This window comes from Lepisma saccharinum, chromosome 5 (assembly GCF_977018435.1).
Source record: "Lepisma saccharinum chromosome 5, izLepSacc3.1, whole genome shotgun sequence".
NCBI classification, from domain to species: Eukaryota; Metazoa; Arthropoda; class Insecta; order Zygentoma; family Lepismatidae; genus Lepisma; species Lepisma saccharinum.
Genome location: NC_139233.1, coordinates 4,056,432 through 4,080,241, shown reverse-complemented (window position 1 = coordinate 4,080,241; position 23,810 = coordinate 4,056,432). Strand labels below are relative to the sequence as shown.

At 35.0% G+C, this 23,810-nt stretch overlaps 1 protein-coding gene across 1 annotated transcript; it reads left to right on the top strand.

Moving 5' to 3' along the window:
• Window positions 1–403: 403 nt before the first annotated feature.
• On the top strand, window positions 404–13,882 carry eIF1 (eukaryotic translation initiation factor eIF1). The gene is made up of 3 exons (XM_083122005.1): window positions 404–585; window positions 5,742–5,899; window positions 12,820–13,882. The coding sequence occupies exons 1-3, from the start codon at window positions 558–560 to the stop codon at window positions 12,964–12,966; spliced, it is 333 nt and encodes a 110-aa protein (XP_082978131.1). The 5' UTR covers window positions 404–557; the 3' UTR covers window positions 12,967–13,882.
• The last annotated feature ends 9,928 nt before the right edge of the window (window positions 13,883–23,810 follow it).

Genomic DNA, 23,810 nt, shown 5'->3' with positions numbered 1-23,810 from the left:
TTTGATTATTTAATAAATTACAAGTCTTTTGGGGGCGAGTCCGAACCATCTGGACTCCCCTCTAAATACGCCCGTGATGTACTTATATTCACGTATGTGAACACACACACGCTCACAAAAATGTATGTATTATGTAAATAATTATGTAGCATGCATACAAGATACATACTCTTGAGGTTATAGGTTGATATTGGATGCAATATTATTTAGAAAATATTTACTGAATTTTGTTATGCGTCATCATATGCAGTTCGCTGGTTTACTGCAAGTAAATTTATTTCAAGGTAGGAGTGAGTAACTTTCATGGAATTTTCGCTAACGTAGAAACCAATGAACACCCAATGAACATGCGCGAATTGCGAGACGAAACGGGTTTTACGTCACATCGATGACGTAGCAACCAAACCACTTCCATCCGGGTTTCCTCTTGTCATAAAGGTCTAGGAAGTTTTGAGGGTAAATTGTGAAAGGGAGTATCTGAAAACATCTTAAACTTTTTGTTGCGTGCAGTGCAGCTTGCAGGTGTACAGGGAAGGGTGAAATATTTTCTTTGTCGTATGTCCATCCAGAATCTCAACACATTCGGTAAGTGTACTATAATTAGTGAAGAAAATTGCAGATGTTGTGTCATGTTTTGCTCAAAATGGCGAAAGTGCTTCTTACAAATAAGTGCAACATATACAGGGATAAAGATTATGCTGTTGATGTGGGTGCCTATTGAAAATGTAATATTTACATTGTTTTAAACAAATTTAATTTTGTATCTACGTTGCAAATTTTGTTTTTATTTCGAATAGTTTTCTTGGCGTAGGTCTTCACTCGTGAAAGTAGATTTCTTTGGCGCATGAGAATTAGTTCTTACCTTACGAAAAGTTGAAACTAAATTCAAATCAGTTTTGTAGAGCACTCGTTTAAAATGAGGAAAGTCTTGTATTTTTCTACGTGGAGAGAAATGTAACTAGCTTAGGCTACCAGTTTTTCAATATTTTGGGTTGGGCTGATTCTGTTGTAACGCGTTCTTTGTTTCCGTATAATGCAAATTATTAGACTTTTTTTTGGATTTTAACTTGCTAAAGTAAGTAAGAGTAGATTCTCACTGAATTTGCTAAGGGCGGAAATTGAATGAATCATTAAAGACGTTTAAAATAATGTCTCCCACTCCTAATGAGGTTCAGCAAGTTTTAGTAGTGTTGTACGGCTATGCTGTTTGCTAGTAAGATTGGGAGATAAATGAGAAACTAATTGGAAGTGAAATTAGCTTTCTGATGGATATTTTGATGAAACACACCAGGTAATTTACTTGAGGTAACTTTTCTGTAGTATATAAGGAACCATGTTGAAAATGCCATAACTACTCTTTTAACTTCACTGCACCTTATTTAATAGGTCCACTGGTAGATAAGTACAGTTATCTTCAAACAAAATAATATTAATACAGCTTACTCTCCTTGTGTGATGGGAAAATTTATTTGATCTGTCCATATTTATTAACCTGCGCTAGTCTGGTGGTGAGAGTTACTGGAAATAAATATCTTCTAATTACTAAAACAACCCATCTTGAGCATTGACTTTCAGCCTGATGACTACAGAACCAAGTGAAGTATGATCTATATCTATGGTCTTTTATTTCCCAGCTATAAATATATATGGTACTAGTTATAGTGAAAACACAGTTAACTCCTTTATTTCCGAAATATATACATTTGTACTTACCTTATATGCATAGTGAAACATTTTTCAACTTGGGATTGTTTTTTTCACAGAAAAAGCGTAATTTTTAACATTACAAGTATTTATTGGTCGTTGCTAATTCGGTAGGCAAATCTAGACTCTCGTTGTCTATCGTCAGCTGATATGCAGTGTTTCCAAGCTGATGAACCAATAAATGCCACACAAACTATTCACAAAAGGTTTTTTGGTAACACTTTACTATACCTGAGACAGATTTCTTCAAATTTACAGGAGAAAGTACTTACGCAAATCATTTTCTGTAGCGTTGTTGATGTTCGGGAATGTAATTTTGATTCATTTTAATGCGAATGCATGTGGTTTTGTACGAAAATCTATTTCCGACGCGCTATTGCTGCTGCTGCCATTTGCTTCCTGCATGAGAGCACAATGCACTCTCGTATTGTCCGTATATGCTAAATTGAACGAAAGGAGTGCTAATGGAACCAAACCTAACAGGCCTAACCTAACGTAGTAGGCATACCTCGTCCCCGTGATGGTTTGTGGGGCTATCGTGAATTTTTGGGCTAACGTCAATGGTTTTTCTGGCTCAAGGAACGATCAACGGTAAGCTATCGCCATGTTGTGTGTGGAAATAAACAAGAACAGTAAGTACTCATAAATGTAAGAAATATACATTACTTTCCTAACAAATTCAATTATTTCACCTAAATAAGTGTTCCGGAATGCAGAAAAGTACGTTAGCAATGTAAAAAAGTGCGAAAGAAATGATTCCCAGGTGTCTCAGGTATAGTAAAGTAGTACCGGTTTTTTAAGCTAAAATTGATCCACAAACCATTCATGGAAGGTTAGGTTAGGCAAACATAGAAAATTAAATTGAAAAGAAAACCCGCTCACACATCATCTTGTATGTAAGAGTACTGCGTGGTTGCTACACTTACAGGGGGTTACATAATCAAACGCATGGAACATTCGTTTCACATAGTAGACTGTAATGGCACGAGCTATTGTGCAACGGAGATACATGAATGTCGAAAATTACATTAAGTACTTTCCCATCTTTTCTTTTGTAAATTTTGAAGAAATGTGTTTTCACTATATCTGTTACCAAAGCCTGATCAGTACAGAACCAAGTGAAGTATGATTTATATCTATGGTCTTTTAATTTCCCAGCTATAAATATATTTGTATTTTTGTTTCTCAATAAAAGTTCCAGGTTCATAATCTTGATACAACAGCAAAGTATGTGAAGTAGGATACATAAGTATTACCAAGCATATTGTCCATCACCATGTTTGTTTATTGTTTTACACAATAAGAGCTTCAATAATTCAAAATGGTAAACAAGCTGCTGGCAATCTCTGCAAGCTTTATGTGTGAGATTTTACACACACAATTTAAGGTTCTAGATGTGTGATTGGATGAACATATTCATAATGAACTGATTGAAAAGAATTGGTGCCGGATGATAGATGAAAAAATGAGAATGATGTAGCCCGAATGCATGGAAAGCATAAGCGAAATTGTGTTAAGTCTGTGACAGTAAAAATGTAGCATAATTTTGACTTCATTTGACTGAAGCATGCACACTACAGATGCTAATAATTTTTGTTGAAGTATGCAAAGTATATGCATTCACAAACATTTATACCTTAATGCAATTAAAAACACTGATAATTTGGCGATTAATTCATTTTGTTCCTTACATAGATTAGGACAAGTACTGCTTTTCATGGAATTCCCCATGGTATGGAGTGACCAGCTTTACTGGTGAATCTAGCTTTTGAGCCGTTTTCACCAGGTTTTAAACAGCACATGCTCATGATGTACAATCTAGCCTTGCACACCAATCTGCACACTCTTTATTGGTGTGCATTTATTTTTTCTGCACACCATAGATACTGCTAATGTATTACATGATGTAGGTTGTTGTTAGGGTAACGGTTCAGATTGTTTTAGGATTTCTCCTAGCACAAAGACTAATTATCGTATGCAAATCATTGTCACGAAATTTGAACCTTCCTTAAAGTAATGAGCACTGTTCGGACTCGAGAAAAAGTAATTTTTGTTGAAAAAAACAACTTGAAAATTACCTTACGCACTTCTCATGGACAAAATATTCTCCATCGACAAGTGACAGTAAATATCGTAGAAGCATGGGAATGAATGTAGGAGTAAATCGGAACTTTAGTATAATGCATTTAGGGACTTTGTTAATGTTAAGGGAACCAAAACCTAACCTGCCTAACCCAACCACGAAAGCATATATTGAACAAAATCTTAAGTAATTGCTAAAACTTCGCACTATGTGTTAAGACATACTTCAAAATCGAGCCATGTAAAAATTGCATTCGTATCATGATGAAATCACAATAAAACAAAAGGAACTTGGGCCGTTGTTAGTGCTGTTAGCATTAAAATTATTTCCGGAAGTACTTCCAACACATGATCATCAGTACTTTTTTGTTCTGCATACCATGGAATTGAAAAAATACCAGAAGGCACCATGTACCCTTTGTTGAAGTGCAATAATCTTGATATTTTTAGTATGATAAGTTTGTAGTCATAGAAATATGTTTGGTGTTCAGGTGAAAGAACATTGACTATGGACATTTTGGGTTGGTATTTTTTTTTAGTTTAAATTATTTTTGAGTATACCTGCAATTAAATTGATTAGTAATAGTTGCTTTTTTGGCCAGTAATTTTTTTAGACAAAAAAATGTGATTAAATATTAACACATCTGTTGACCAGGAACAGAATAAAACCACCACTAACAGTAAAAAAGAATATGTTCTAATTGTTCCGGAGTAGGGAGAAATTTTAAATTATTTCATAGCTATGGAAAGCTTGAGCAATAGGGTTTAAAATTACTCTCTATTTGCCATCTTAACCTGCGGATGGTAGACATGTTAGCACGGTTCTAACAAACATTTTTTCAAATTTTGTTTTATCTTTTTTTGGTTCTCATTATTATTTGCTCATTATGTGAATATTCTACACTGATGTTTTTTCATGTCCAGTTTTCTGTACCCCATGAACCTTTCCTTGATCGTGATTGTCATCTTTGTCAGCTGTTGCTTTCATGATGTCAGGCTGCTTCACAGCATCTTCTGAAATAGCACTGCTTCTCACCTACACTTTCATAGTCTGTATTGTCCATTAACCATTGCAATATAAGTGTTTGAAAGAGTCACTAAAAGCACGAAGACCAATACAATCCACAAAAACAAATGAAAAAGAGTCCTGCAGCAGGTCGACACGTAAGCGCCATGCTAACATCTGACAATGTGTTGACAGGATCCCTCCACCCTATTATATTTTCCCACCCGTAACAATACAAAAGACTGTAGACTTGTCTCGAAGAGTTTTCGTATTTTACAACAGAATTCTTGATTTCATTAAAATCTCTGCAATCTTTCACATGTTATTGAGCACTAAGTTGATGTAAGAGTATCTTGTTGAAATCAATATAGGGTCTGCCTGCAATTGATACTCTACAAGCACAGGTAAAAACAGCCAATGACAAGGATTTGAGCAAAAGTTGGCGGAGTATTTGGCTGCAAAGTCTAGCATATCTGCAAACCTGTCCCTTGAAAAAAAAAACTCATTTAAGAAAATGTGTAACTTAGGTCAGTGTTATTGCTGGATGTCAGAATTAAATGAATTTATAGTGGAGGGGGCTAAGGGATCATATTTTTAGAAGGCCCTCAAGTGTTAACCTAGCTTCCACATAGTACACCCTTGGCTGCATCCTTGCAGGCTAATGATATGTGCTTTAGCATTAGTAAGGAATTTATCTCCTTGTAGTGTTATTATTTTAATGCCTTGTCAGGAATATGAAACTGAAAACCTCTTTTATTTTCAATAATGCTGAATAAATAAATTATTTTGAATGACATGCAAAGTAGAAGCCGTAGGTAGGTGGTGTTACCTAGTAGAACTACAAGGAATTTATTTGGAAAATGAGCGTGAAACCTGATGGTGTAGTTTTACCAATGTTGCATCTGTTCTGTGTTGAAAAGTGGATATTGCTAATTTTCTCTCTTTTCAGACCCCTTTGCAGATGCAATTAAGGGTACAGATGAGGCGGTCCAAGATGGTCTTGTCCATATAAGGATCCAGCAGCGGAATGGTCGGAAGACACTAACAACTGTGCAAGGACTCTCTTCTGAGTATGACTTGAAGAGAATTGTCCGAGCCTGTAAGAAGGTAAGAACTCATTTGGCATATATTTCCAGTGAAAAACAGCTAGGTTTTTTTATATATATACTCCAGTACCTGGTGAACAGTGACTTTTTTCTTTTTTTCCAGCGACATAGTTCGTTGTTTTTGTTTTAACAGAGTAGGGTTAATTTCCTTGGAGAGTAAGTTATTTTTTGCCTTCAACAGAGAAGTTCTCCAGTCTCAGATGGTGATATGATATACATATTATATGTGTAATACATACATATAATGCAAATACAATAGCAATCAGATAAAATTTATCTCGTAAAACTGCTTAATATCTAGAAGGTTTTCCAGATCCATTGCATGAGCAACTAAGAAATACAGGATTATTCGAGAATTGCATCCTGTTACTGCCAGCTCTTGCATTTGTATATACAAATTTAAATTAAATTATTGGTGTCTACACATGATAGATGCTTAAACCATATAAATCTTTGGATCCCTACAATTATGTATCAGATCAGAACAGAAAATTTTTAAAATCCTGTCATTCGGGGCAGAAAAAAATTGACAATTCCTTACTAAATTGAGAAAAATAAAAAAAAAACTTCCCGCCACACAACCCCCTTCAAGTGATATTTTTTTATTTTTCAAAAGATTTCCGACATGTATGGTCAAGATTGCCTTGATTGCATTTTACATCCTACTGCTATGCACCCTTCAATTTCTTTCCTATATGACACAATGGTAACTCTGTAGCTACATGTTGTGGGCCTATAAATTGAAAGTTGTAGTGCTAAAACTATGGTGTCTGTGCAAAACACTTCTTCCGGTGGATATCCCCTGTACTACATGTCAACATATATCTTAACTCTTTAAGTTGCATTTCATAGCATTAAATCGCATTTGTTGAAGAAATACTATTGTGTAACATACAAACTTCATGAGTAAGATGATATGGTTACATGTGATTGATTCTCTGTGGTTTCTCCAAACTAAGAACATACGACGAAAGTAAAATGCTACGTTTGACATTGAGTAAAATTTTGTGCCTAAAATCAATAATTGACTTAAGAGAAAATGTACACTTTCATAATTTTGAAAAATGACCGCTTCATTAGCTATTTTAAAATACTGATGTGTGCACTTTGAAGATTGTGCAAAATATAGAATTCAAATTATGTAAATGAATGTTTCATATAGTGTAATTAAATTCTTTAAATATGACTAATCATTCATTTTTTAATGTTTATTGATGCATGGTATGGGTGACAGATATAAAACTGATATGATTCCATTTAACAAGTTCTGCAGTGGAAGTGTGTGCATCCATGCCTGTGAATGCATGAGGGCAAAGTAGACAAACCAAACAAGATTAATGATGCAGAAGTGTAAATGGGGAATAAAAGGGTTCTGCTGTTCATGATTTATTTGTAGAGGCACATATTTTTGGTAAATAAAAAAAGCAAAATTTCAGTACAAAAACGGTGAATTTCAGGTTCAAAAGTGGTAAATAAAATCAAATATCTGTGTTATAGCGGTGAAAAATTGGATGAAAAGTGGTATATAAAAAGACATTTTGGTTTTAAAATTGTGAATATAATCCTAAATTTGATTTAAAAACTACTTATTCCACAGAATTAACATTTCACTTCTAATAGCACATTTATGTAGTTATGAGAGTATTAAGTTTATTTCTGTGTAAAGGAGTCCACTTTTGCTTCTCCAATATTAACAGCAGAATTAACAAATTTTCCGGGAATTGCATAACTCTCAGGATAATTCCGACCTCAGAAAGTGTCGCGTCAGTGAATAAACCCTGAATTTCGTGTTTAAGAGTAAATTTCGCTTTTTGCAGTTCATTTCGCATTATTTCGTGACAAAACATGGTCACAAAATGCATCTCTCACCTTTCAAAAACATGAAAAATTAACACTACAATGTGTTTTTTCAAATTTCGTTTTTTTTGTCAACAACGAAATATGCATGCCCCTATTTATTTGCAACCAAATTATGCTAATGACTTGGAATATCTTACAAAAACTAATTCAAGGCCCTATTGTAATGAAGGTTTTGTCTGGAAATTAGGATTTGAATGAGGATCATATTATAGTAGTAACCCGTGGTGCAACAGACCGTGAGAGTACTTACACTTGGCAGCCTCACTCTTGCACACCTCAGCAGAGGTGAGGGATCATTCAACCAGTTACAAGGTGGTGTGTGGTCAGCACAACAAACCCCCAGTGATCGTTGTAGGTTTCCGTAACTACTCATTCGTAACACCCAATTTCCTCACGATGGGTGGCCACCAGTCCCACATATGGACCGAAATATCAGGAGAAAAATTGTTCTGCTTTCCTCTAGGCGATTCAAACCAACACTATTCCCATAGACAGTCCAAAGCCTGATTCCTTAGACCGCACGGCCAATGTGAAAGACATATTATACTAAATATACTATATTACTATTTAACATGTTAACAAAGCTTAAGTCTTGAGCTCAAAGTACAGTTAATGTGTGCATGCTTTTTTTAGGATGTATAAATGTTCATGACTGAACTGCTATTTCTCTCCTTCCTAAAATTTAATTTAATTGTTATTTATATGTAAAATATATGGATGCATATGAGATATCTGCAAGAGTGGCCTATTGTTATTTTTTGCCAAAAATTTCGAACTATTAGTATCCACAGGACCAATGTCGCAACGAAATTTTCCAGAAACTGCTTTAGTAAAATTGATAATACTGCTTTTCTTTTTTATACCTGATGGAGGCTCCACTTTAAAGTTTAGCTCCAGCCTGATGAGCCTTTCTGGCTCTCATTTTGCTGTGAACTGGTGTTTGCCCCACTGTGATGCCATCACTGGCTCTGACCCACGTAGACCAACTTTTGCCTTGAGTGTACATTTTGCAAGTGATATTGTTATATTGGCTGCATCGTTCCACCACCTCTTACATCCCCAATTACTTATTTTAAGAGCCATGGCTGATGTGAAGATGACATAACATCTAGGAATCCTTTATTTTGGATTTCATACGGTCATTGGTGGATTTTTTTGATGGGTGGTGCCACCAGACCTAGAGTGAAAACTAAAAATAAATTGACATCACTTTAAAAGTTAGCAGTAATAGCAGTGCCCCATCCCCTTTGACACCTAAAATTACTTTGTGAAATTTAGCTCTTTTATGCACATCAGGTTTGGCAACACTATCAGGATGTCCATAGGAAACAAGGAGAAATGCATTACACCTAAGTCTATTAAACTATTGATAATATCTAGATAACAGTGAAAGCAAACTACACGAAAATTCACGTCTAGGCTGATGTAATTTTTCATATTTTGGAATATCACAGCAGTTTTTCAAATGGATAGGATTTTTTTAAAAAAATTCGCTCATTCGGGTGCAAAAGGTCCAGCTGAGCCTTAAGGAGCTAGCCACAAATAAAGAAACTCATAATTGCAATAACTTCTAGTTATTTGCCAATCCAAACTTTCAATAAACTCCTCCTGAATGTGTTAAAAATTTAGTTGCATAAGACTTTTCCAAAATGCTAACCATATGTAAGGGATGTTTAATTATTCCTTGTTTTGTTGCCTGTAAAATACATGAGTATATAAATAATAAATTTGTCTTGGAACCATTTAAACATTCAACATAAACCAGTACTTGTTATGAATTCACACCTTTTGCAATTGAATATGTACCTCAGTAGGCCATCCAGTAAAGAAATGAGTTTATTTTTAAAGTGGCCAATAGTTTGACCAATGCAGTATATGCTTCAGGCTGTACTTGTGTAATTCTCATGTCACAATACACATTAGTTGTCTACACAAGTTTAATTTTTATGGAAATGTTCAAATGCATACAGTGTAGTGTTTGTGGTTATTGCATTTTTGTGCATAAAGATTTTTCCTTCCTGTGCCTGGTTTGATGCTCCCATTGTAATTACTCTTTTACTTGCTTGTGATGTTATTATTTACAAGTCCTTAGTACATAATGAGTTTTTGATTTCCTTAGTGTTTTGAAATTAACCTGTGTATGTATAAAATATTTTCAATGTTCAAACAATGGCAACTTAATGAATGCAGTGACTTGCAAAACCTACTTTTTTATGACACCATTCTTTAGAAATTAATATTTTCTCTTCAAAATGCTAAAACCGGGTGTCCCAGGAAGAATCCTGGCCTGGACATGAATGTTTGTGAGTGTCCATTCACCATTTTCATCATATTAGTCAAAAGTGGCACAAAAAATAAGTAAAATAAAGCAAATCAAGGCCAAAAAATTACTTCAGTACCTTCCAAGTATCAAATTATTACAGCCAAAAGTGTAATTTTGTGGCCTAAGAAACCCACCTAGTTCTCCCTTATTGCAACACAATCTCAAATGATGAGCTGCCTGATGTCTTGCAAAGCCAGAAATATGCTGGCAAAGTGGTTACCAGATTTATGCTTGTAAATATTCTTATTTGGTTTTTTGTACAGTAAAACAAGATTAATTCAAATTATTCTAACAAAACCAGCAAATTTAGTGTAGTATACTTGTTTGCAGGAGAAGGCAGTTCAATAGAACAATACATACTATTCCTTTCATACATTTTATGTCGTCTTTTTTTCTAATCTGTAGAAATGCACATTAGACAAAGTAAATGGAGCACTGTATCCTTGTCCTATATCTTTCCGTAAAAAAACTATAAATTGTGGTGCCATGCAACCACCTATTTACAGACTGATCTATAATTTTAATGTGATATGAACTAATACGATTGATTAGTTAACGTTGTCATTTTCATATTGTCATTGTGTCTATTGCCATTGCAAATTTTTATTTTGGTACCTTTTCTATATTTGTAGTTTTCCATATTGTACAAGTAAGAATTTCAGAAACACTGCATGAGGAGGTTGTGTAGCTTCAAACAGCCAGCATTCAATCTTTTCTTAACCACTTCCTTAAGGCTTTAAGCACATAGAAAGCAAATTGGCAGGGATTGGAGATCTCGTGGTCAATGCTTCTGCTTGTATATCTATAGGGTCCATGGACACATTGCTTGTAAAAGGAACCCAATTGCTGGTTTCTGAAAATTAGTTTTGGATGTCGACATATTTGGATCATTCATTTTCTTATGTATGCTATCAAATGAGAGGTGTAAAGGGTGACCCTTTCTGTAGATACCCAAATGCCAACCTCCCTTCCAAGTCACACACCCTGGACTGTAATTTGCAGACTAATGGGGCTTTGGCATCTGGACTCATGGCCAGTATAATCATCTGTGGGGGCGCATGTTGTCGTCCATATGTTTGTCCTTTCATTCATCCTATCTTAACACCATTCATCCTCCTCATCTTTGCGATTAGCCAAAAGTGGCAGAAAAACTAAGTAAAATAAATCAATCGATGCTTTTGAGTGGCATTGTACAAGCCTGTAAATGATGGCTGCAAGATAGGAACCAAAAATCTCATGATTCACTCTTGTTAATAAAGCATCTGTGTGTGGCTTTGCCTGGGCTTAGTACCAGGAAAAGGCGAAAGCTGTAGCGCAACTCTTGTCTGTATAGGATTTTATGGTTTTTGACCTGTGTATACCATCTACCAACTACCTGCAAATTTACCATCTCCTGTGTACACACAGCCTTAGTGTTTTATCCCAACATTCTGTTTTTCTTTCAAATCTAAATCTTCTGTTGAATCAGTTTGCTACATCAGATGTTTACTTCAAAAGTTAACCTCCATCAGGGTTAGGATCAAACAATATGCTGCAACCCACTTGGAATTTGCAGAATGGTGGTCTCGCATGTTTTAACATAATGGGGAAGAAATGGTGAGGGAAAAGTGCTTATTTTTGTACGTCTGACATGCTTGTTACAATATAGGGGTTTTGAAATCTTTTAGATAGGTTGTTCATATTTTAACTTTGAAAAAATTGATGCATAGTTATTACTGTACATACACTTGTATGAAGAGAAGGGAGTGAGTTTGCCACAACTGTCCACTTCTGATTTTAATGAAATCTCATTTTAGAAGTCGCACAATATAAACACAAAGATGCACAATATAAACACAAAGATCCTCACTATTTCCAAAATGTACTATTCATGCGTTTACGTGATGTCAATAATGTTCCATGAACTGTTACTCAGAATTGCTAACAAGTATACTCTGCAAATAATACATTAAAGCTAAGCAATGTTAATTTAGTGTGCACTAGAGTACTGCATTGGACCACTTTAGCTCAAAAATACTCAATCGAATCACCCACGCTCGAGCATAATTCCCTCCAATATATAGAATATCAAATATTTTTTAATGGGACAATAATCGTACAAATAAATGCGTAAAAATCTGTCCTGGTAGTTCCAGGCCATAATCATCTATTTTCATACATTGCTATGTGTTGTAAAGATGGACTAAATTACATTTTAACATGAAAATGATGACTATGTTCACTTCAGTTTCAATTTCACTTCGTCTTTCACTTCACGATCCATGTTTGAAGGGCCAATACTACAGAAAAATTACCGTTACACGTGAACTACTGGGTTTCGAGCATATACTAATTGTTTTGCCTGTTCGAGCGAAATTCGCTCGTGATGTCATGGTGATCGAAGAGCTGTCAGTTCCTAACGCTATCTAGAGTCATCCGTGTGAACTATTTGTCGGTCGAGCAAAAAACTCTCATTGCAGCACTCTAGTGTGCACTATGCATATGTGTGTACTTAAAATTAGGCCATTTGAGGTCAACAGTAGGACCCTGGATTTTTCACTTTTCCTACATTGTCCATGACTACTCATGGTCCCAACAGAGCATTTGAAGTATTTCTCGTAGATAAGTTCAAGGTTTCGCTGTTCATGTAGGCCTAAGACTGAAAATTGCTGGTTTATATATTTTGGCCTGTGAATAGGGTAGTAAGGAAAGTTAACGGAAGAATTTTGATGCTATTAAAGATGTTCTGTTCCTTCCAGGAGTTTGCCTGCAATGGTACTGTAATTGACCACCCAGAATACGGCGAAGTTCTCCAGCTTCAGGGTGACCAGCGTGAGAACATATGCCAGTGGCTTACTAAGACTGGTTTGGCCAAACCAGATCAGCTGAAGGTCCACGGCTTCTAACTCATCTCATCCACAGCTCTCCAACAGATGGTGTTCCTAGCCAGTTGGGGTTTACACTAAATTTTCTGTCATCAGTAACTCGAAGGATACCAACTGTGGGACTAAAATAAAAATAATAAAAAAAAAATAGTAGTTGCAGATTTGTGGGTACAATTTCACCTGGTAGTGTAGCAAGCAATAAGGATTTTCTTCCTGGGCCTTAATATTTTTTCTTTCCTAATGATAACTATAAATTTTTGTTCTGTGTAATTATCATAAATCCACATTTCCAGAAAACAAGTAAATGAATGCCCTTGGAAAAAGTTAACATGTATCTGGGTGCCATTGATGTTTTTAGAGAAATTTCGGTCTAACAGTAGGATGAAAAAGTCAGGAATGAAACAGTTTTACTTTATAGCGATAAATTTACATGCTTTCAGAATTTAATCATTTTTGTAATGTACAGGAAATATTTTTGTATGCAACATAATTGTTGTCTTTGAAATTAAATGACAATTGGTTACATCTGTTATAGGTCTTTTAGATCAGTGTTACTTTACGTACAGCAGACATGAATGGCACTTCCAGGTCAAAAACAAAACTACAAAAAAAAGAAGAAAAATTAATAATGCAGACCTTCAGGTAGCAAGAGACAGTTTTCAACATATATCCTGTGCCTTGTATTGGGTTTGATGTTTGCTGGGTACATTTTTCAGGGGCATTTCTCCTTTGTGTAATGAATTCTGAACCATTATATAAAGCTTGTCATAGGTAATAGTATCTGTACACACATTCTTCAGTGATTACCCTGTTTTTGAATTTTTAATGTGGTTTTTCTTTTTCTTATTTGATCTTAGAGGACATGTTAAACCTTCATCTTAAATGTGCATGTATTTCATTAAATGTTTGGATATAATAAACTCATTATTATAAAATACATTTTTCTTCTTTAATTTGTGTTTTTTACTAGGTTATACAGTGGAACCTCGATTTTGAGTTTCTCAGGGGACCAAGTCACTTAAAATGAGGGAAAATGTAAAATAGAGGAAAATTTTATAACCTGTTGCTATGTTGGGACAATCAAGATTGAATGTATAATGTGGGAAAATGTAAAATCCGGGAACGTAAAATCGGGATGCCACTATACAGGAAAATGTTGGACTAATTCAAATTATGTATTTTATTAAATTATGTTACCAGATTGTTTCCGTAACTTCTGTGAATTACTCTTGTTGATAAAATTTCTTGTTTTCATGTTAAGTTTATCTGGTGAGATGTTCTATAGTAATTTGCATGCTAATTTTAGATCTGTTTACCAAACTATGTTGAGGGCAAGGTATTTTAAGTCATAAGCTGCTATTAAACCATGTGTGTCTCAAATACCTGGACATGCCATAGGTAGCCAGTTAGAATTTTGTGTAATTGGGATCATTGAATGTACACATGAGATTTTCTAACTCCATTACCCTCAATTATTTAAAAAAAATCACTTTGGTCTTAGATGGTTGTTGAACTTAATTTGCACATTCATAGAATGAATATCCACTCTTTGCAATCACTATCAACTCTATATTATACAAAAGAATTATCAATATGACGGGCATTCTGTATGTTGAACTCAACCGCACGCATGTTGGATATTAACCATTTCTTAGTTGTTGTACCAGTTTTCAAAGCAGTAGTTGTTAATATTGTAATGTCCAACATTATGCACCCATTTGTCAAACGTGAATTTATTTCCATTTCGTCAAAATGAATAAACTAGGAAAAATTTTCAAAAAAATAAAAATACTGGGGTGGGGCCAGTATCCAACTCTAGTTTTTACATTATTGCTGGTATTGTAGTTAGAGGTGTATTGAACATTAAATTGAGGGGATATCAAATTCTTGTGTATTTACTATTGTCTTAGACTGTTGTGGAAATTCTGGTGTAGACTGAGAATTAATTTTTTTGGAGTATGAAATGTTGTCTAAAATTAGCATGGAAATTTTGGTGGTAGGATTGAGTATTAAATTTAAAGGAGGAAATAAGAAGCTCTTGATAAAGTATTAAATATTAGATTGTCAAGAGCTTTCTGTAGGGGAGAGAGTTCAAACATTAAATTTTGGAGACTGTATTTAGCAATATTGTATCTACGCGTTTTCGACCCCAAACGTGCCAAAAGAGAAGCTGGAAAAGACCAAATATCTCAGGATCTTAAAGTATTGACACCCCATTAAATTAATATTCTTGAAATCCTGCAAAGAAATGGATGTAAACATTTTCTTGCTCGCTTCACTCGCAATCATGTGTTGCGAGAATGAGTGTTTGGTGCTTTACTGAGGTGAATGTGAAGTTTTATACTATAGCTGCATTACAAGACATAAGCGATATTCTCGATGTTCATTAATAATATCACTTCTTAAAATATAATGCTTAGTGTTGGTGTACTGCTCAATTTAAAACGGGTGCATTGCATTTGCCATACAGCTGAAGCATATTATTTGGTTTGCCTAGGTTGAATTATTCTATCTTTATCTTAAGTTCGGTAACAATTTGTGTTAAATACTGAAATTGAGTTTTATAAACCCACTCAAAAATACTATTTATATGCATATTTTAAGACATTTAACCAATCAATGTGCTAGCTTCAAGTTTTTTCGAAAATCGAACAATCAAAAATTATGGACAATGTAACATGGTATTTCATTCAAATATACCTCAAGTATTACACATTCATCCAAACTATTTTCGAGGGATTATGATGAACGATTTTAGGAGTGGTCTTGAGTAATGGGCTCCCTGTTTAGGGAGGAGGGTCAGATCAAGTATAGTGTTCTGTAAAGCTAAGGAAAAAGTTACTTTCGGTAGACACGCTGTCGTAATTAAATACTTTGTGGGGATTACGATATGGTTTGATGGTGCATATATTTTTTTGGGGGGGCGCATGACATGATTTTTGGGGGGATGGGCACCTCTGCTCTCTATGAAGGAAATATCATGCAGTTTGGGATTTTCACTAGCAGCCGTGAGTGATAACTTGCATTATGCAAAGTCTAAGTAATAAACAAAAAGCACAACACTATAACAAAGCAACAAAACAGCACCATAACACAATACAACTAGTTAAAGAAAAAATCAACTCCGCACCAGGTTATGGTGGAAAAATAACGATAGGCACCTTGCAACTACAAGAAATGTAAAGAAAATGGTGGCAACAACGTCTGAGTGCACGTGCTTATCGGGAGAGGTTTGGCTATTGTTGCCAGTGTTAAGTTTCATGAAAGGGTTGCCGATGGGGACATAATAAATGCGGGGACTTTACTTGAGGCCAGTGTATTACCCTGTATTAATGGGGAATATGGAGATGTGATCTTATGTTGTGGGCTTGAATGCATCCTGAAGAAACTTCACGTGCATCGAAATGTCCACATAAGTAGCACTGATGGGCTACAACTAAAGTGATCTCATTTTACAAAAACTTTTGCTGTTACTAGAATACATTATTTAGGTAATTGAAACTGCCTTGGATACTAAATCACTTATTAATGTCGGGAATCTAAAAATACTTATTTTTTGTTTAGAAATGTAACGGACATTAAAATTATTTTACCCTGAAACTTAACTGTCTTCAAATATTGACCAAACCTGTCTTAGGCTCAGCTGGACCTTTGGCATGCGAGTGCGCAAATTTTTTCAAGTTTTCCTCTCCATTCGAAAAACCTCTTGGATGTTTCAAAATATGAAAAATTACATATGCTTAGAATTTCTTCTAGAGCATTGACGTGAATTTTTGTGTATTTTTCTTTCACTGTTGTCTAGATATTATCAATAGTTTTGTGATTACGTAAGTCTAGTAAACTATTGATAATATCTAGACAACAGTGAAAGAAAACTACACGAAAATTCACGTCGATGCTCTAGTAGGAATTCTAAGCATACGTAATTTTTCATATTTTGAAATATCGAAGAGGTTTTTCGAATGGAGAGGAAAATTTGAAAATAACCGCCCATTCGTATACCAAAGGTCCAGCCGAGCCTTAACTACAGAAACTAATGTCTTCTCAACTCTTTTGGCAAAGAAGAATGTATATCTTATTTTTTGGATACTTATGAAAACTTGCGTGTCTGCTGAATGTTCTGTTGCAAATCTTTCAAATTTCCGTTCATAACTTGACCACTTGATAATAGCAAAAGTGATGTTTCTTTGTTTTTCTCTACTTGTTCTGGCATGTGTGCTGTACATTTGCTTAGTGTTAATGTAGCCATTTCTGCCTGTATTAAAATTGTTTCAGGTTGGCAGTACTGTTTTACAAGTTATATTGTAACTTTGAATTTGTATGCAGAATTTAAGACCTGTAAGGTACGTGGTAACATCAATTTTCAGAAAATAATGAAAAAAATGGGACGTTTGTTATGAAACAATTTGACAGGAAGCCTTGGAGCTCAAAACTACTGAGAAAGATGTAGATTGGACAAATACAAGGTGTGGCTAGAAAAAAGATGGATTGATGTTGCTGTCGACAAATGGCAAGTGCGTCAAGGTCAAGCAGTGCATGAGTGTATAACGTGATATCCTGCCTATCGACTGTGTGATTGCTCAGGCTGCACAGCGCTCAGTTCCACTGTAGCTTGTGGATGAAGTAAACCGTACGTCTGTGCTCAGTCGGAAAAATGTTAAGTGTGAAAGTAGAACAGCGTATCAATTTAAAGTTTCTTATGAAACTCGAAAAATCCGCCACAGAAACTTATGGTTTGCTGAAGGAAGTGTACGTAGATGAGTGTGTGAGTGGTTTCAAAGGTTTAAAGAGGGACAAGAAGTGATTGCGGATGACTTGCATCTTGTATGGCCTTGCAGGTCAAAAACTGAATCAAACATTGTAAATGTCTGTGAATTGATTCGAAAAGATCGTCGCTCAAGTATTCGAGCTATTGCAAAATAACCAACATTATTACATCACTGTGCTGACGACCCTTCGTGAAGAAGGCGACGACCTGATTTATGGAAAAGCAAGTAATGGATTCTTCATCAGCACAATGCTCCTGCCCACACGGCATTGTCATTCAAGGCTTTTTTGGCCAAGCATGGGATCACAGTGTTAGAACATCCACTCTATTCATCGGATCTCGCTCTGTGAGACTTTTTTTTATTCCCAAAGGTCAAATCAGCACTGAAAGGAACCATATTTACGGCCGTAGAATCTGTAAAAACAAAAGCAACTGAGGTCATGAACATGGTTTCAGAAAATGATTTCCAGCAATGGAAGATTCATATGGAGCAGGCTATAGATAGTTCAGGGGAGTACTTTGAAGGGGATAATGTTCGCATTGTACAATATAACCAATAACAGATTTTGTAGCAACAGTTTTTTTCTAGCCCCACCTCATATATGAAATAAGTATTCAACTCGCTGCATCAAAATAGGTGGCTGGACAGAATTGTGCTGGTGCGTGCCACATATGGGAAAAGCAAAGAGAACTGGACAAAAATCTCTAGTTCCCGTGCGCTGTGGTATCGTCAACCAGGCTGCATTGCCTAATTCAAGCATCAGACTGATCTCTTTCTGGGATACTTTGCCATTCCTGATCTTTCCAGCAAATACTGTCGGTTTGTTTGCATTGATTACAAAGAGAGATCTTTCGTTCTCTTAAACTTCTGAACACATGGGGTTGTGCTCTGACGTGCCAACACCGTGAACTTCTGCCACCTGCCTAATTTCACGGCCATGCGTTTAGTTCTAAGAAATGTGACCACCTTGAGAAAATCTGAGTTCACATTCTGAATCAACACTTCCAAAAATCGTAGAAAACACCAAAATTAATCATTTAACAAAATTGCTGCGCTTAAACTTACAGAACGATTATCAATACAAATAAAATTGCGTAATTAACGATAACCGTTATAATTAAAATAAATACAATACAGGCGCAGAAAATCCCACTACTTCCATCACCATTTTAGTACTTATTATTTCTCGTTGCTATGGTTACATCAATTCCATTTGTATTTTATACAGCGTGATAAGATGATTATAACAATATATATATAAAATAAACATGCATAAGTTAAAAACAACATCAATAACATAAATAATATTAACTTTGAACATGACAGTTTGAGAATAGGACAGTCTCAATCTCTCCCCTTCTCCTGGAAAAAAAAATGAACATAACATTTTTTTTTTATATATAATATATAAGATTTGAGTCCTGCTTTTAATATACACTCGTCAGGATAATGAGAAAGTTCACTTGACATAATGAACCAATTCACAAATTTACAATACTCTTTTTACTAAAGTTCTGAAAATGTCATCTTAGTGTTCGAATTTACAGCTACTTATGCATTACTACATAACAATTACATTAGTTTAAGCAATTCTTCCCTTTTCTCATCAGAACAATTAAATTTCTTGATATTTGACAAGTTCTGCCTTGTTGTTATCTTATTTCCGTCCATAGACATCAAAATTGTATAATTGTTTTTCACAGCATCAACTATATAGGGTCCAAGCCATAATTCCATAAACTTATGAATTTTCTTGTTAATTGCACTACTATGTTCATGATTTTTCACTAAAACAATATCACCTGGGACAATCTTCAATTTATTAGCATCACACTCAATAGTTTTGGGCTTATATCTTTCCTTAATACGTGCTTTGGCGATAAAATACTTATGTTTCCAGGGCACAAACTTTAAATCATCTGGTCAGTTAATTTGACTGATAATTGAATCCTTTAATTTGTGATGAAGAAAAAGTTCACTAGGTGTGAAACTTGTTATTTCCGAAACGGAATTATTAAGAAGTCCTGTTACATGATTCAAATATTTTACCCAGTCCTGATGATTTTGCAAAGTATATAATCGTAACAATCGTATTAACTCTTTGTTGTACCTTTCCACAGGATTTGCGAAAGGCGAATAAACTGACGTGGTGATATGTTTTATGTTACAGTCATCCATATATAACTTCCACTCTTGTGATTTAAATTGGGAACCGTTATCTGATAATATTACCTTACATGCTGGATAGTGGTAAAAATACTGGACCTTGAATTTGTTAATTATTTCACGTGACGTTGCCTTCCTTAACGGATAAGCCATTAAAAATTTGGACATCGTGTCAACTATTGTTAATATGTAACTATATCCTTGTGATTTGGGTAACGGTCCAACGAGATCTATTGATAACATATCATGTGGAGTAGTAGAATATACATGCAATTCATCCTTACTAATTTTTGTGTGAGCTTGTTTAGTTTTTGCGCATGTTAGACAGTCGTTCAAATACTGCTTGATACTAACTTTCATTTTAGGCCAATAATATAAACTTCTGCACTTATTAAATAATTTATAGTATCCAAAATGACCTTGTAAGTCATGTAATTTATGTAGAATTTTGGGTACAACAACAATAGGTACTACAAGTTTCCACTTGTCCTCTTTCAAATGTTTCAGGAATAATATATTACCTTGAATCGAATATTGCCTTTTTATATTCTTTGACAAATTCCCATTTTGAAACTTTTGTACAATGGCACTGCAATAAGAATCCGAATTTTGACTTTCTTGCCGAAATGTTACACTATCTTCGTCAAGAAAATCAAGACTTATGTTATTTACATATAGTTCCGATAGAGTTGGAAAACCTGTACTTAAATCAGGATATCTGCTTAAAGCATCTGCAGCTTCATTAGATTTTCCCGGCACGTGATATACATTATAATCAAACATTTGTAATTTCAAACTCCAACGATTTAATCGTGGATTCAAAGTTTTAGTAGATTCTAGCCAAGATAAAGATTGGTGATCGGTAAACAATTTCACCTTAGTTCCAGCTATGTAAATGTAGAATTTTTCGAAAGCAAATAATATCGCTAAGCATTCAATCTCGTGAGTATTGTATGATAATTCATTGCCTTTAAGAGATCTGCTAACGTATTGAATTATACGTGGTCCTTCTTCAGAATTTTAAGTTGAGTCTTGCCATAGAACAACTCCTATTCCTTTCTTCGAACCGTCTGTGTTGACATTGAAAGGCTTCGTGAAATCTGGTTGATACAAAGCCTTTGGAGATATCAGTGACTTGCGGAGGTTTTCAAAAACTGAAGCATGAACATCATTCCATTGCCATTTTGATTCCTTTTTCAACATTTCATACAAAGGCTGTGCCATTTCAGCAAATCCTTCAATAAACTTTCGCCTCCAATTAGCTAATCCTAAGAACCTTCTCAAGGAGCGTTTGTTTGTTGGAATTGGAAAATTAATAATTGCTGAATTCTTTGCAGGATCAACCATAATTTTATCACCGGACACTATGTGTCCAAGGAAGCAGATTTCTTTGTAAGCAAACTTACATTTGGAAAATTTAATAGACATATTGACACCCTTTTATCTTTTGTAAAACTAGTTCTACATGTTGCATATGTTGAGACCAATCTTTGCTGAAAATTAGAATATCATCCAAATAACAAACAACAAAATTTCTGCAATCGGTGGAGAATATTTTATTCATCCTGTCCTGGAACACTGAGACTGCTGATCGAATCCCAAACGGAAGATAGCGGAAAAGATATTGTCTGCCTCTATAAGATAAGGATATGAATCTTCAGTCAACGGTATTTGAAAATAACCGCATGATAAATCAATTGAAGAAAAGTAAACACATCCTAGGAACCTCTGTAACATTTCGTTAATTGCTTCTACCCTCACTTGTGGAGAGATAACATGTTGATTAAGTTTCCTAAAATCGATCACAGGTCTCCAAAGACCTCCTTGCTTTGGCACTATATGTAGAGGGTTAAGATATGGTGAAGAATCCTGGTAAATAATTCCCCATTTCTCCCACTTTGAAAGCTCTTCTTCTAAAGGTTGTCTCCTTGATATTGGTATGGGATAAGGTGTGCTTGTAATAGGTGTTACAGTATCTAATTGAATCTTGTAAGGTTCAACAATTGCTTTTCTAGGTTTATCTGAAAATTGTACGTGATAATACGACAGAAGTTTGAATAAATCAGCTTTCTGCAAATTGTCTAAATTATCATTTCTAAAAACAGACTCATAAATGGACTTGTTAGCTGGCATATATTCTACATCATCATTCAAAGTTGACGCATCACGTAACAATCTACATGAATAACTTTCATTATCATTTAATGTATCTTCGGAACAAAAGTTAGACTTTGTACAATACTTCAAATCTTCTGTAGAAGAACATTGCCGAGTTAAAACAGGAAATTTCCTTTCCTTTATCATTTAGCAAACTTACATTCCCTTCTTTAAAATCAATTACAGCTTTATATTTCCTCAAAAATGGAACTCCTAAAATGACATCGGCATTCAACTCTTTAAGAACAAAAAATTCCATAGAAAAGTATTCGTTCTTTATCTGCAGATTAATAATTTTACTGCCAACAACTTTACACTTCTTGGATCCAGCGAAACCGGTGAGTTTTACATCTTCCACGTTATCCAGTTTAATGTTGCCAATCAAAGGCGATAGTTTACACCAAACGTCAAAATTTAGAACATTTGCCTGACTTCCAGAATCTATAATACAAACTACAGGTATTTGACAAATAATTCCATGAATAACTGGAACTTCAGTTAATGAAACCGGAATATCATAATCACTAACAGTCCATTCAGGTTCTTCTTCAAACCATTCCAATAAAAAATTCACTTGTAGTGGTTCCGATATTAAGTCTTTATCATCACGTACATTCATAATTTCCTGTGTTTGAAATGAATTTCGTTTGTTCAACTTTGGCCTCTCTGAAAGAAAGCAGAGTGAACAAGGCACTTCAATCCGCTCCTTTAATTTAAATTTGTTGTTGATTGGTAAGATGTTCCAATACCAGATTGTCGTGTAAAGGTCCTTGATACATTTCCAGAAGGAGAATTTGATATTCCAGAAGTTGTAGATGCATCTTGTGGTTGTAATGAAGTCACATTAACAGGTTGACTGTAAGTAGGAGCGAGAGCAGGCTCACTTGAATACTGCGCTTGCCTATTGTAGAAAATTCTTCCATTCTGACTACTGTTAGGTAACTGAGAAGTTATAGCATCCTGATTATAATTCCTATTTGTAATGTCACCGGAAATACCAGAGTATGCATTATTTCTTTGGAATCTTAAATTATTTCTGTTATTATATGTAAATCCTGAATAGCCACGATTATTTCTACGTCCTCTAAAACTACCATTGCTACCTCTAAACTGTCCATATCTTGAATTAGCATTGCCAAATTCATTAGTAAAAGGTACTTGAGCATCCATCGCCGAAGTCTGAGTAGAAGATGAGCAAGTGTTTTTGGTGTGTTTAACATTAATTTGCTTGACACTAAATTTTGATTTCATACTGTCAGGATTCTTGTTGGGTTTAACCTTACTACTATTATCGGTTTCTTCCGGTAGGAAAATAAGTCCTCTTCTACTAGTTCGGACAACATCTAATTTCCTTAACATAGTTGTTAACTGGTCCATAGAACGTATCTCATGACAAGTTATGTTATTAGCTATATTATTTGGTAACTGGCTAATAACTAATTGAATAACATCCAATTCGTTTGGATTCTCAACTAAATTGCAATAATTTGAATATGTTTTCAACGCAAAGCTTTCTAATTCACCATGTACTGTAGGATTATACTTCCTGTTCCTTAAGCCTCGGCTGGATGTTGAAAGAAATCCAAATTTCGAGCGTGTCGTTAGTTCCGTTCTAACAACAGTACCAAGGGAACACGAGGGAGGCGCTGACGTCGCTTTCAAGAAATTCTCCTTTTTCCCAGTCACAAATCTCCCATATTCTTACCATCGTTACCCAGTTTCAGCAACCCGACCTCGCTGCTTTTACGATCTGGCAGGGAGAGGGGGAGAATG